General features: G+C 46.1%; 1 protein-coding gene across 1 annotated transcript; it reads right to left on the bottom strand.

Moving 5' to 3' along the window:
- Nucleotides 1–257: 257 nt before the first annotated feature.
- LOC123086352 (cytochrome P450 94C1) lies at nt 258–2059 on the bottom strand. Its single transcript, XM_044508110.1, has one exon. The coding sequence runs from the start codon at nt 1981–1983 to the stop codon at nt 454–456; it is 1530 nt and encodes a 509-aa protein (XP_044364045.1). The 5' UTR covers nt 1984–2059; the 3' UTR covers nt 258–453.
- Between the last annotated feature and the right edge of the window lie 11302 nt (nt 2060–13361).

Genomic DNA, 13361 nt, shown 5'->3' with positions numbered 1-13361 from the left:
TCACTTTTTAATGTAATATATGCCAAACTTCGCCGAACTTTGAATTTTCCTATATTTTTAATTTTTTTAATGCGCCTGGGGACGGCCCTCGGGCCGGCGGCTGGGGACCAAGTCGGCCCCAGGCCGATTTTTTACGCCGGCTCATCCCAGAGGCGATTTTAGGCGCCCTTAGGGGGCCAACGGCTGGAGATGCTCTAACCTCCTGCTCATGTTTGCATCTAAACTATGATAGTACCATGGTGCTAAACCTCAAACCATGTTTTAATGGAGGATGTTTTATTTGCCGTGCAGTAAGCACCAGTTGTTTCTTCTTTTCTGGAAACAGATATGAAGAAATTTCCCCTCTTCTTTTGTCGCCACAAACAACTTCCCTTCTCATTAATTTCTGCTCTTATAATATCCCTATGTACAGTACAGAAACAGAGTCTAGCTACTACAGTACTCAACATGTCTCTAGACGCGCCTGACCCTCACCGGGAGCCCGCCGCTGATGGACGCCGTCAGACCAGGCGCGAACCTGGGCACGGCGCCCTTTTGCCCAACCACCTCCACGTCGAACTGTTTCACCACGGCAACGCTCACCGCCTTCATCTCCATCACGGCGAGCTCCTTGCCGAGGCACACGCGGAGCCCAGCCTGGAACACCGGGTACCTGTACAGGCTCTCCGGCATGAACGTCCCGCCAGGACCCGTCAGCCACCGCTCCGGCCGGAACTTCTCGCAGTCGTCGCCCCAAATGCGGGGCATGCGCCCCATGGCGTAGGGGTGGTACATCACGCGCGCGCCGGCAGTCACGTACGTGCCGTCCGGGAGCACGTCGTCGGCGGCGCAGAACTTGGAGTCGAACTGCACCGGCGGGAACAGCCGCATGTTCTCGTGCAGCACCGCGTGTGTGTAGTGGAGGGACTTGAGGTGCTCGTACGTGGTCTTCGACGCTGTCCTTGTCTTCTCGCCGCCGGCGGCCTCCGCGCGCATGGCGGCCGCCACCGCGGGGTTCTTGGAGAGCAGCATGAAGATGGTGGTGAGCGCGGAGGACACCGTGTCGCGTCCGGCGAGGAGGAAGCTGACCACGATGTCGCGGAGGTACTTGTCGTCGACGGCGGTGCCGTGCGCCTCCGAGGCCATGAACCGGGACAGGAGGTCGTGGCTCCCGGCGACGCCCAGCTTCCGGCGCTGCCTTATCATGGCCGCCGCGAGCTCGTCGACGAGGCGGATGGACTTCCTGAGCTCCCTCTCGGAGCCGACGTTCAGCAGCCGCTTTACCCTCCACACCAGGGGCGACGCCGCCGCGCCGCGCATGGCGGATAGCCGCGAGGCGGTGTCGAACGCGGCGGCGAGCTTGGACATGGGCATGTCGAGCTCGAGGCAGCCCGGGTCTAGTCCGAAGGAGATCTTGCAGATGGTGTCGAAAGCGAAGCGCCGGAACACGTCCTGGAGGTCGACCACCCTGCCATTGTCGGCGGCGTCGGCGAGCAGTGGCAGGAGGCGCGCCTCCACTTCCTCGGCAACGATGCCGTACGCGTAGGAGCGCACCGCGACGCTGCCGAGCTCGAGGCTGGCCATCTTGCGCTGGTGGCGCCAGGCGTCGCCGTCGACGTTGAAGATGCCGCCGCCGAGGAGGTCGCCGAGGACGGCGGCGAAGGGCTTCCCTTTGGGGAAGTTGTCGAAGCGCGTGTGGAGCATGTGCTCGACGTTGGCCGGGTTGGCGGTGATGGTACAGCCGAGGACGTGGACGGCCACGGTGCCGGTCGGGGAGCAGCGGAGCAGATGTGCGTACCAGTCGCCGAGGTTGGTGAAGTCCCGCGCCCACGACCCCGTGAGGTAGGAGCGGCAGACGTGGCAGCTGCACCACGGCCACCGGCGGGCGAGGAAGAGTGCCGCGCCGAGCGCCACCACGCACACGGAGAAGAAAAGGAAAGCCAGGCCAGCGCACCGCGCGCACCATGACAGCTCCTCCATGCCCGTGCTCGTGGCGGCGTCCATGGCTGCCCCGGCTCCTTGAATTGGAGAAGGGAAGAGCAAAAAAAATGTGATCTTATTTTGGGGTGTGAGGAGTCGAGGAGGCGTGTGCGTATATAATGTGGGTGGACGGGGAGGAAGCACATGCCACACGTGCGCCAAATCTTAAACAACTCGGTTCCCTGCCATTTATTAGTGTGTACACAGCTCATACCATCCCTACGCAGCTCCCCAAAACTTGTCCAAGGTACGTACGACCAACAAATCACCGCCGAACCCCTCTAAAAAAACAAAACAAAGAACAGCACCGAACCCATGATACAAGGGCTGCTACCGCTAGCAGTCGCCAGAATCTCAAAAAAAAAAAAAACACGGTTGATTCCGTTAGATTTTAATCATACTCACATAATTGTTTTGTTTTGTCTGGAATACTTGCCAGCAAAAGAGACAAATGATGAGTCCAAATAATTCACTAGTTTCATTGCAATGTGGGAGACCCACTTATATACATGGTGAAAGGGTGTGTTGTGGAGACATCTTTTCGCGAGCAAGCACCTCGTCGGTGGCATTCCTCCCATACAATTAATCACACGTTTCATTTTTCGATACTTCCTGAAAGTGCGTTAAGTCGACTAGAGGGGGGTGAATAGACGATTTTTATAAATTCTTTACTGAGGAATTTCAGGGTGAGGAAATTCCTGAGCGAAGAACTACTTGCAGCGGAATAAGTACTCAGAGCATACATGACATAACATAAACATGGATATCATGATGAAATGAAAACAGACACAGAGTACAGAAAGCATAAGCACAGGATAAAACAGGATGAAGACAAACATACTAAAGAAATTGAACTGAGGAAATTGAGAAAGTCTCCAGTCAAAGTCTTTAAACAGATATGAACAAGCACACAACACAGTAATGAGGAAATGGAAGGTGAGGAAGGGTTGAGGAAATAGAACCAGTAAGCTTGGTGAAGACAATGATTTGGTAGACCAGTTCCAACTGCTGTGACAATTGTACATCTGGTTGGAGCGGCTAGGTATTTAAACCTGAGGACACACAGTCCTGGACATACAGTCCTCACCGTATTCTCCTTGAACTAAGGTCACACAGACCTCATCCAATCACTCATGGTAAGTCTTCAGGTGACTTCCAAACCTTCACAGACTCGGTCACTCGGCGATCCACAATTCCTCTTGGATGCTCTAGACCATGACGCCTAACCGTCTAGAGGATGCACAGTCCTCAAAGGTAACAAGCGTCGGTTCCACACAGGAACAATCTCTTCAGTGATGCTCAATCACTTTGGGTTTGTAGGTGTTTGGTTTGGGGTTTTGGGTTTTTCCTCACTTGATGATTTTCGCTCAAAGTCCTCGGAGGATGGGATGCTCTCAATGACAAGTGTCAGTTTCTCGCGGAGCAGCCAACCAGCTAGTGGTTGTAGGGGCGGCTATTTATAGCCTAGGGAGCAGCCCGACATGATAAGACATAAATGCCCTTCAATGATATGACCGTTAGGTGGGTAGATATTTTGGGACAGCTGGCGCATAGCACAACAACGGTCGGAAATTTGACTATCAAATTCCTCAGGGCTATCATGTTCCTCACTTGTAGGTAATCCGCACTGGCGAATTCCTAACTCCTCAGTCAGAACAAATTCCTCAGAGACCAGAAGAACTTCGTCTCTGTCACTGAAGAAATTGACTGAACTGTATGAGATTTCCAATGGCTTCACTCGAAGGGATTGGTAGGTGTAGGATTTTGAGATGAGCATCACTTGGAAACTTTTCCTTAGTTTTACCTCGACCCCCTTTAACAGTACGGTGTTTCCTATGACTCAAGAAAGAGAAAATGAAACTACGAAAACAAAAGTCTTCACGCTTCATGTTCCTCATATGAATATCAAGTCTTCACGGTCACACCAATTTCTTCACTTTCAAAGTCTTCAGAAATCCAAAGTCTTCAGTCGAAGACATTCATTTTTAGGGGTCGACTTTCTCTGTAAATATCAAACTCCTCATAGACTTATAGACCTGTGTACACTCACAAACGCATTAGTCCCTTAACCTATAAGTCTTCAATACACCAAAATCACTAAGGGGCACTAGATGCACTTACAATCTCCCCCTTTTTGTTGATTAATGATAATATAGGTTAAGTTTTCAACGGGGATAAACATATGAAGTGTAAATACTGATATTGAGGAATTTGATTGCAAGATATAGAAGAACTCCCCCTGAAGATGTGCATAGTGAGGAATTTGCTTTTGAAGCAATGCACATTTGAAGAGTAGAATCATGGAGATCTCCCCCTATATCTTGTAATTCATACACGCATTTAACATATGATATGAAGAATTTGAAATGCATGATGAAATATGGTGACTGATGTGATTCAGCATGCGTGCATTAACATATATGAGGAAATAGCATGCAGAAGAACATAGCAAAAGTATCAGACCACCATCGGGTTTAAGTTTACAACTCGATCCAATAAATCTTCAGAAGAATGAGAGTTGTAACTTAGAAAAAAACGCCCATATATAGAGACTCGCTTGAAAACTAACTCAAATTTCTCCCCCCTTTGTCATCGAATGACCAAAAGGGACGAAAAGTGAGGACTAACGCCCCTGAAGAATATCATCACTGAGTCGATGAAGGAGCGCCAGCATTGTTGGTGTCGATTGTTGATGTAGAGCCTGCCGCAGTGTCGTCCAAATCTTCATGCTCATCAGTCTCACGCGATGAAGAATATGAGCTGGCTACCAAGGAATGAACTTTGGTCTTCTTGAATTTCTTCGCGGGTGGTTGAGACCATTCAAAGTCCTGCTTGAAACCCATTTGCTTCAGATCTTCTTCACCATAGAGATGAGACAGAACAGCCCAGGTACAATTGAATACTTCATGGAGGTAGAAGTGATTTTTCTTCACTGCATTGTGTGTAGCAGTCATGTTGTGAAGAATAGAACCAAACTGACGCTTATCGACCTTCTGGTGAAGACTGAGAAGCTCATGATCAGTCATCACCCTTGGAGCTGTGCCTTTAGGATTTTGCTTTGCGGCATTGGTGGCAGATTCATGAGTGGCAGAGTCATCATTGGTGGAATATGATGGAGCTTTGCGGAACTGATCATCCAATGGACGAATGCCTTCATCAATTATAGCAGTAGCTTGCCCTTTTCATCAGATGAGGAAAATGTCCGCTTGAGGACTTCTATTGGGGGCAAGTAACTGACGTGATTCTGCAAATCAGCCTTGTAGTTGATTGAAGACCTTGATCTGAGGAATCTCATAATCCAGGGAGCGTAAGGCTTAAATTCAAAGGGAGACAATGCAACGTTGGCCAGAGTCCTCATGAAGAAATCATGGTAGTTGATAGGGATGCCATGAATGATGTTGAATAGCAGATTCTTCATGATTCCAATGACCTCTTCTTCAGTAGAGTCGTGGCCCTTGATAGGAGTCAAAGTCTTGGACAAGATACGATATACAGTCCATGGTACATACAACAATTCCTTCACAAGGAATTTGGTCCTTGAGGCTTGACCGGGCTTCAGCGGCTTCATCAACACTTGCATTTAATGGTCAGTAAGTTTAGGTTCATGATATACACAACGTGCACCTTTAAGGGGAGGACTGACAGGCAAGGCATGAAGCAATTCAGAGGCCGGTGCTTTTGAAGTGAGTATTCTCTGTCATCCAGTCCAATACCCAAGAGTTCACATCTTCAGCATTTCCTGTGATGTGCAGCGTTGCATAGAACTGAAGAATTAGTTCTTCATTCCAATCACATATATCAGTGCAGAAGTTCAGCAGTCCAGCATCGTGAAGAACACCGAGGACTAGCGTGAAGCAAGGCATTGATTCCATGTCCATGTGAGGAATATGCGCATGGTCAAAGACTTTGTCCTTATCAAAAAGTAGTGAAGAATAAAAGTTTGCTTGGCTGGACGTCCAGAAACGCTTCCTTCTAAGACGAGCAGAGTCATATGGGCTGTAATCTGTGAAGAATACGTGCTCATGGAAGAAGTCATTAGCCTTGAATTTTTGCTTCTTGGAGAAGGGATTCTTCGGTTTGAGCCGAGGAGTGTCAGTCAAAGTCATCATAGCCTCAGGAATCACGTTCTCAGGAACCACAGGCTGAGGAATTTCAGTTTCAGTTGCAGCCTGGTTTTTATTTTCTTCAGCAGCTTTTTCATCAGCGCTAGTGGCTGGAATTTCTTCAGTAGCATTGTCATTAGCGCTAGTGGCTGGAATTACTTCACCAGCATTTTCATCAGCGCTAGTGGCTGGAATTGCTTCAGGAATACGAGGTTCTTCAGAGCCCGTAATAACTTCAGTGTGCACAGGGGACTGAGGGATTTGTTGAAGTGGGGTGAAGAGCGGAGAGTTGGGGTGCTGACTATCCCAATAGTCATCATTTAGCACTGGAGTGGAGCACCCAATATCCACATCTTCATCTTCCTCATTCAGTTCTTCAACGCCTGCCTCTTCAGCTGTGAACTGAGGCATAGGCGATGAGATGATTGGAGTTGAAGGGATATCATCCGCTTCAATTTCTTCGTCCATCTGCTCTGTAGAAGCAACAAAAGGAACATCTTCGTACGATCCGCTTGGGATCTCATAATCTTCACCAAAAAGGAATGACTTCCTTTGATGGCATGCTTGAAACTAGAATGGCATCAATCGGATTCTCATAAGAGCTTGTCAATTTCTTCATCTTCTTTGGAGCTGAAGACTAAGATGAAGTAGATGCTTTCCCTTTCTTCACTGCTGCTCGCTCCGCAGCTTTGGTTTTCTTCTCTTCTGATGCAGAAGGAAGAACTGAGCTTGTTGTTGGTGTGGGAGGAGCAAAGGAAATAGGTTTAGTTTCTTCAGGCGCAACTGATGCAGTTGCCCTGGTTGGTTCAGATACCTCAGGCTCAACGGTTGATGTCTCAGATGACCTGGCTTGTTCTTCAGGCGCAACACTAGTGGTTGCCCTGGCAATGTCATCAGCGGCTGGAATGTAGTCATCGGCCCTGGTACTCACATTTTCTTCAGCAGCCTGATTGTCATCAGCGGGCAGGCATTTTCTTCAGTAGGCTGTGCAGATGCTTCAGCCTGAGGAATTTCAATGTGCGTTTAAGTAGCAACATCGGAGGTGAATGTCTTTGCCAATTTCACAAATCTGACTTTGGCTCCCTTCCAGTCAGCATGGTAGGCATCAAATTCATCACTGAGGTTTTTTTATCTCATCTTGAACAGCCACAAGTTCATCAGTTGTCATCTTAATAACATTCTTCTTCAAACAACGCTCTTTCTTGTACTGCCTTTCTTCAGCTGCCTGGCCTATTCAAACTTCCATTTTTCTTCGCCTATGAAGGTGGTCAGCATGTGACTTTAGACAGAAGTCAGCTTGAAGTCTGGCATAGGAGTGTTGGGGTCCTTGTGCTAGAGATCAATGTATTCAAGGATCACCTTTGGATCCAGTAGGAGATGAACTTCACTTCCTTTGGCTCTAGCGGCCCTCTGCTGTCTGTCTCTGATGATTTCTTCAAGTTCTTCATCATCAGTTTCGTCATCACTGGATGGCACATGAAAGGCAACTTGCTTCTTGTGAGGACTTGGTCTAGTGCCTCGTCCCGCAGTGGCCTTTGTCTTTAGTAGAGTGGGGCCAGTTGAGGAATTCGGAGGAGCTGAAGAACTTGCAGAGGCTCCTGAGGCAATTGATTTGTCAGTGGTCCTTTGACACGAAGCGAGATGCACAGGTGCTGAGGACTTTGTCGAATGAGCTGAGGGTTTTGGAACTTGAGGAACTGGGGCAGCTTGAGGAATTTGCCGAGAGGGCTTAGCAGAAGAGCTTGGCCGTGAGGGCATTGAAGAAGAAGTGCTTGGCTTATGTGCGGGCTTCTTAGGCATGGCCTTCTTAGGCTTGCTAGTAGAGGCCTCAGCAGTGGCAGCAGCAGAGTCTTCATTGAATTTCCTCACTGCTTCTTTAGCCATTTTGGCTAGTTTCCTCACTACTTTTTAGCCATTTTGGCTAGTTTTGCTTGGCGCTTGGCCCATTCATCAGGATAGTCCTCACCGCGCTTGAGGCTGGTGGGATCAGCTTCTTGGCCAGGTGCTAATGGAGGTCTTGGGCAAGGAGGGTGAAGAGCGAATTTCTTCATGTACTTTGGAGTTACATACCTGTACTCCCTCCATTCCCGTGCCCATCTCCTTTCTATCCTTTGTATGCGCATCTTGCGCTGATTTTTGTCCTCCTTTCCACGTGTGGCCTCATCAGGAGTGCAATAATCCTTGTAAATATCATCAGGGATCTCAAAAGCTGTGTTGACTTCCAGCTTCTTTCCTCCCTTCTGAGGTTTCTTTCCATCAGCCATTTTCTTCACCTGAGGATTTTGAACAGTTGAATTCTCTGAAGAGGTATGCGGTTTTTCTTCGAGGAACGCTGCAAATGAGTTAAGTTGATGAGAACCTAGTGATTCAATAGCAGACATGTGTACCTGTGAACAGAGTATAGGTGCGAAGAATTTGGAGAGGTCATATGCGTTCTCAGAAGTTTTTGCAAAAAGAACAAGTTTGAGGAATTTGACCAGATGTGTCTTGAGGAATTTCACTAAGTGTTCTTTGACTTAGGTTCCAGAGTTGTGTAGATTGAAAATCCACACAATTGAGGAATCTTGAAGAAAAACATGGCTTAGGAAACAGATCAAGAACAAATGTTTATGTGGGGTGTTTAGAGTGTGAAGATTGAAGAATAAACACCTTTTGAAGATTTTGACGAAATCACTGGAATAAATAAAGGGCAGTAAATGTGACTTTTAATTACCCTTGAAAAAAAATACGACGAACTGGGAATGTAGATTGGAAGTTCATCAGTGCAGATCCTCCACGCCCTAACTTGGCAGAGGAAGACCGCTACGGTGGCGGCGGAGTGAAGAAATCCGCGGCCGGCGTGAGTATGGCGGCGACGAGGTCGAGGCAGCGAAGCTCTTCCTCACCGGCGACGACGAAGTAGCGGCGGCGCTAGGTTTTGAGAGCTCGAGCGAGGGAGTGAGGTCGAGCGGAGTAAAAATAGACAGAGGAAGGGAAGGGGTATTTATAGCCACGGTGAAAAACTGCTCGTCCGAGGAAAATGGAAGAACGTGCCCTTGACCTTTCTCATATGTGCGACATGTGTCACCCACGTACTATGAGGTGGAGATCATGGGTGAATAGATAAGTATTATCGTGGAATGTGGAACGGTTTGAGCGGCAAAAGCCGAAAATTCAGATATGAAAAATTTAACGTTTCGTTCGCAAATTCTTTAGCTGACAAGGACACAGTGAAGATTTTGAACGGGTTTCAAATAGAACGCACATGAAGAACTTGTGAACAGATAGGGTTGAGTTTAGCATAGAGGGGGAAGGGTCCGATCACATTCACTTAGCATAAGAAGCAACTTGAAGAAATAGCAATAAGTGAATGTTGTAGAGGACATAAACTCGTATATGTATATAGCCAATGAAGAAAAACGACGGAAACAGTGAAGACTTGCAAAGTTGAAGAATTTGAACAACTGATGAATTTCAAAAATGAAGAAAAACTTAAATTGAAGATTTTCAACTTTTGTTGGTGGCGTGACCCACCGTATAAGACGCCGCGTACAATTGTCGTAGGGCTCTGAGAATCAAATTCTTTGTTAATTTCTTCACACTTAGAGGGTTAGTCTTCATTTATTGGAGAAAAACGTTACTTCGTGTGTTGCACATCTAAGTCATTGATTTTGCATAAGTGTTAGGATGTGTGTCCTTTTCAAAGGACATTCGAAGATTCTAAGATATTTAGCTCACACCAAAACTTGATAAATCTCTTCACATCCAAGGGCTTTGTGAAGATATCGGCTAGCTGTTCTTAAGTATTCACGTGCTCGATGGAGATGTCGCCCTTCAACACATGATCATGAAGAAAATGATGATGGATCTGAATGTGCTTTGTCTTTGAGTGTTGAACTGGGTTATGAGCAATCTTGATGGCACTCTCATTGTCACAATAGAGTGGCACATTCTTCACATTGATGCCATAGTCCTTGAGAGTTTGCTTCACCCATAGCAATTGAGCACAACACGATCTAGCAGCAATGTACTCAGCTTTAGTAGTAGAAAGTGATACGCAGTTTTGTTTCTTCGAAGACCAACAGACCAAGGATCGTCTGAGGAAATGGCATGTGCCTGATGTTGACTTGTGGTCCACACGATCACCAGCATAGTCAGAGTATGAATATCCAATGATATCAAAAGCCGAGCCCTTGGGATACCATAATCCAAGTGTTGGAGTGTGAGCTAGATATCAAAGAATATGCTTCACAACCTTATGGTGTGATTCCTTCGGTGTAGCTTGAAAGCGAGCACACATGCAAACACTAAGCATAATATCTGGCCCAGATGCACAATAAAGAACCAATCATGGAGCGGTATACCTTTTGATCGAAGTCAATACCGTTTTCATCAGTGCATAGATGGCCATTTGTGGGCATAGGGATTTTGATGCCTTTGCAATCTTGCATGCCGAATTTCCTCAATACATCCTTGAGGTATTTTTCCTGAGATATGAATATGCCATTGCGTTGTTGACGAATCTGAAGACCTAAGAAGAATTTCAATTCACCCATCATAGACATTTGATATTCTTCATTCATCATGTAGGCAAATTCATCACTGTAACGTTGGTCAGTACAGCCAAAGATGATATCATCAACATATATTTGGCACACAAATAATTCATCATCATAAGCTTTGGTGAAAAGAGTTGGGTCAAGTGAACCGGGTTTGAAGCCTTCCTTCATGAGGAATTCCTTCAAAGTATCATACCATGCCCGAGGGGCCTGCTTGAGGCCATAGAGGGCCTTATTGAGTCTGAAGACTTTGTCGGGATGCTTTGGATCCTCAAAACCTGGGGGTTGAGCAACATATACTTCTTCCTCAAGCTTACCATTGAGGAATGAACTTTTCACATCCATTTGATATAAGATGATATTATGATGGTTAGCATAAGCAAGTAATATGCGAATAGCTTCAATTCTAGCAACAGGTGCAAAATTTTCATCGAAATCAATTCCTTCAACCAGTGTGTAGCCTTGAGCTACAAGTCGTGTCTTATTCCTCACCACAAGGCCATTTTCATCTTGCTTGTTGCGGTAGATCCATTTTGTGCCGATGATATTATGCTTGCGAGGGTCTGGTTGCTTTACAAGTTCCCAGACGTTGTTGAGCTCGAACTGATGTAATTCCTCTTGCATAGCTTGAATCCACTCGGGCTCCAGAAATGCTTCATCTACCTTAGTGGGCTCTGTGATAGAGACGAAAGCAAAGTACCCACAAAAGTTAGATAAATGTGAAGCTTTTGAGCGTGTGAGAGGACCTGGTGCGTTGATGTCGCTGATGATTTTATCAATCTGCACTTCATTAGCGACACGAGGATGAGCTGGTTGATGATGAGGAATTTGCTCAGCATTTTCTTCAGAGCCATTTTCTTCAGGTGCACGAACATGATGTTCTTCATGTTCTGGAATGACTTCTTCAGCAGATTCTTTGGTAGGAATGACATCCTCAGTAGCCTTGAACTTAATGGATTTCTCGGGAGGTATTTCATCTATCACAGGAGGTAGGTGCTCTCTTTGTGAGCCATTAGTCTCATCGAACCGCACATCTACAGTTTCAACAACCTTGTGGTGATAGGTGTCGAAGACTCTGTAGGTGTGCTAGTCCTTACCATAACCAAGCATAAAACCTTCATGTGCTTTCGGTGCAAATTTAGAACTGTGATGAGGATCTCTAATCCAGCATTTAGCACCAAAGACTTTGAAATAACTCACATTGGGTTTCTTTTCAGTGAGGAGTTCATATGAAGTCTTCTTGAAGAATTTGTGAAGATATACTTTGTTGATGATGTGGCACGCAGTATCAATTTCCACAGGCCGGAAGCGAGGAGGCATCTTGTACTCATCAAGCATAGTGCGGGCCATCTCAACAAGAGTCCTGTTCTTGCGCTCCACGACGCCATTCTGCTGAGGAGTATAAGGAGCAGATAACTCATGAGTAATACCAAGTTCATCAAGATAGTCATCAAGACCAGTGTTCTTGAACTCAGTTCCATTGTCACTTCTGATGTGCTTGATCTTGACACCAAAGTTGGTTGAAGCCCTCGACAAAAAACGTTTGAAGACTTCCTACACTTCAGTTTTGTAAGTGATGATATGCACCTATGTATAACGAGAATAATCATCAACAATGACAAAGCCATATAAAGATGCAGCATTAGTAAATGTGGCATAGTGAGTAGGGCCAAAGAGATCCATGTGAAGCAATTCAAATGGACGAGTGGTAGTCATGATCGTCTTTGAGGGATGCTTGCCCTTGGTCATCTTTCCAGCTTCACAAGCTCTACATAAATGGTCCTTAAGGAATTTGACACCCTCGATGCCAATGACATGCTTTTTCTTCGCGAGCGTGTGCAAGTTCCTCATCCCAGCATGACCAAGTCGTCGATGCCATAGCCAGCCTTCTAAAGCTTTTGCAAGTAGACATGTAGCAGGTTGTGGTCCTGTAGAGAAATCATAAATATAGAAATCTCCTCTCCTAAAGCCTTCGAAGACTTTGGAATTGTCAGCTTCCATGTTCACAACACAACGATACTTGCCAAAGATGACAACCATATCAAGATCATAAAGCATTGAGATAGACATGAGGTTGAACCCTAAGGACTCGACAAGCATGACTTTGTCCATGTGTCGATCCTTTGAGATTGCAACCTTATCTAGACCCAATACCTTACTTTTGCCTTTGTCAGCGTAGGTGATATGCTTCAGATGCGATGGAGATAAGGGAGCATCCATCAATAGATTCTTGTCACCAGTCATGTGATTTGTGCATCCACTATCGAGGACCCACTCAATGGCTTTGGGTTGATCATCCCGCAGATGAATTAGTGCAACTTACGAACTCATATACTTCATTAGTGAAGAATATGACATCAACTCATCAGATCAATTTCATCAAGCAATAGAACAGATATAGCAACGTGAGGACGTGAGAAATGAATATTGATTTCTTCATGATTAGCTTGTGTCCTTTCAAGCATATTCAGGTCTCCAGCAAATTCTTCAGACGTTTAAGTTCGTATGGAGACCTGACCCTGCATAGAAGATTAGTTCTTTTTCTTCACCATCCACATCTGAAGGGGTGGCAAAGAGTTCATCATTCTATGAGCTCCATGAGAGAAAGGTGGCATAGATGCCAGTCCACTTTGTTTCGCATAAGAGGGGTTAGGGTAAGCATATGAGTAAGCAGAGAAATTCTTCTAGGATTTATGAACATAATGATTTGAAGAATAGTGCACATATCCATAATCCTTATAGCCTTTCCATGCGAAACAGA

The sequence above is a fragment of the Triticum aestivum genome, chromosome 4A (genome assembly GCF_018294505.1).
Source record: "Triticum aestivum cultivar Chinese Spring chromosome 4A, IWGSC CS RefSeq v2.1, whole genome shotgun sequence".
Classification (NCBI taxonomy): Eukaryota; Viridiplantae; Streptophyta; class Magnoliopsida; order Poales; family Poaceae; genus Triticum; species Triticum aestivum.
Note: the sequence above shows the minus strand (reverse complement) of the source record. Positions and strands in the feature narration are given on the sequence as shown.

What these genes read in the sequence shown, in the direction of transcription:
- LOC123086352 (XM_044508110.1), bottom strand. Translation starts at nt 1,983, where the DNA reads ATGGACGCCGCCACGAGCACGGGCATGGAGGAGCTGTCATGGTGCGCG.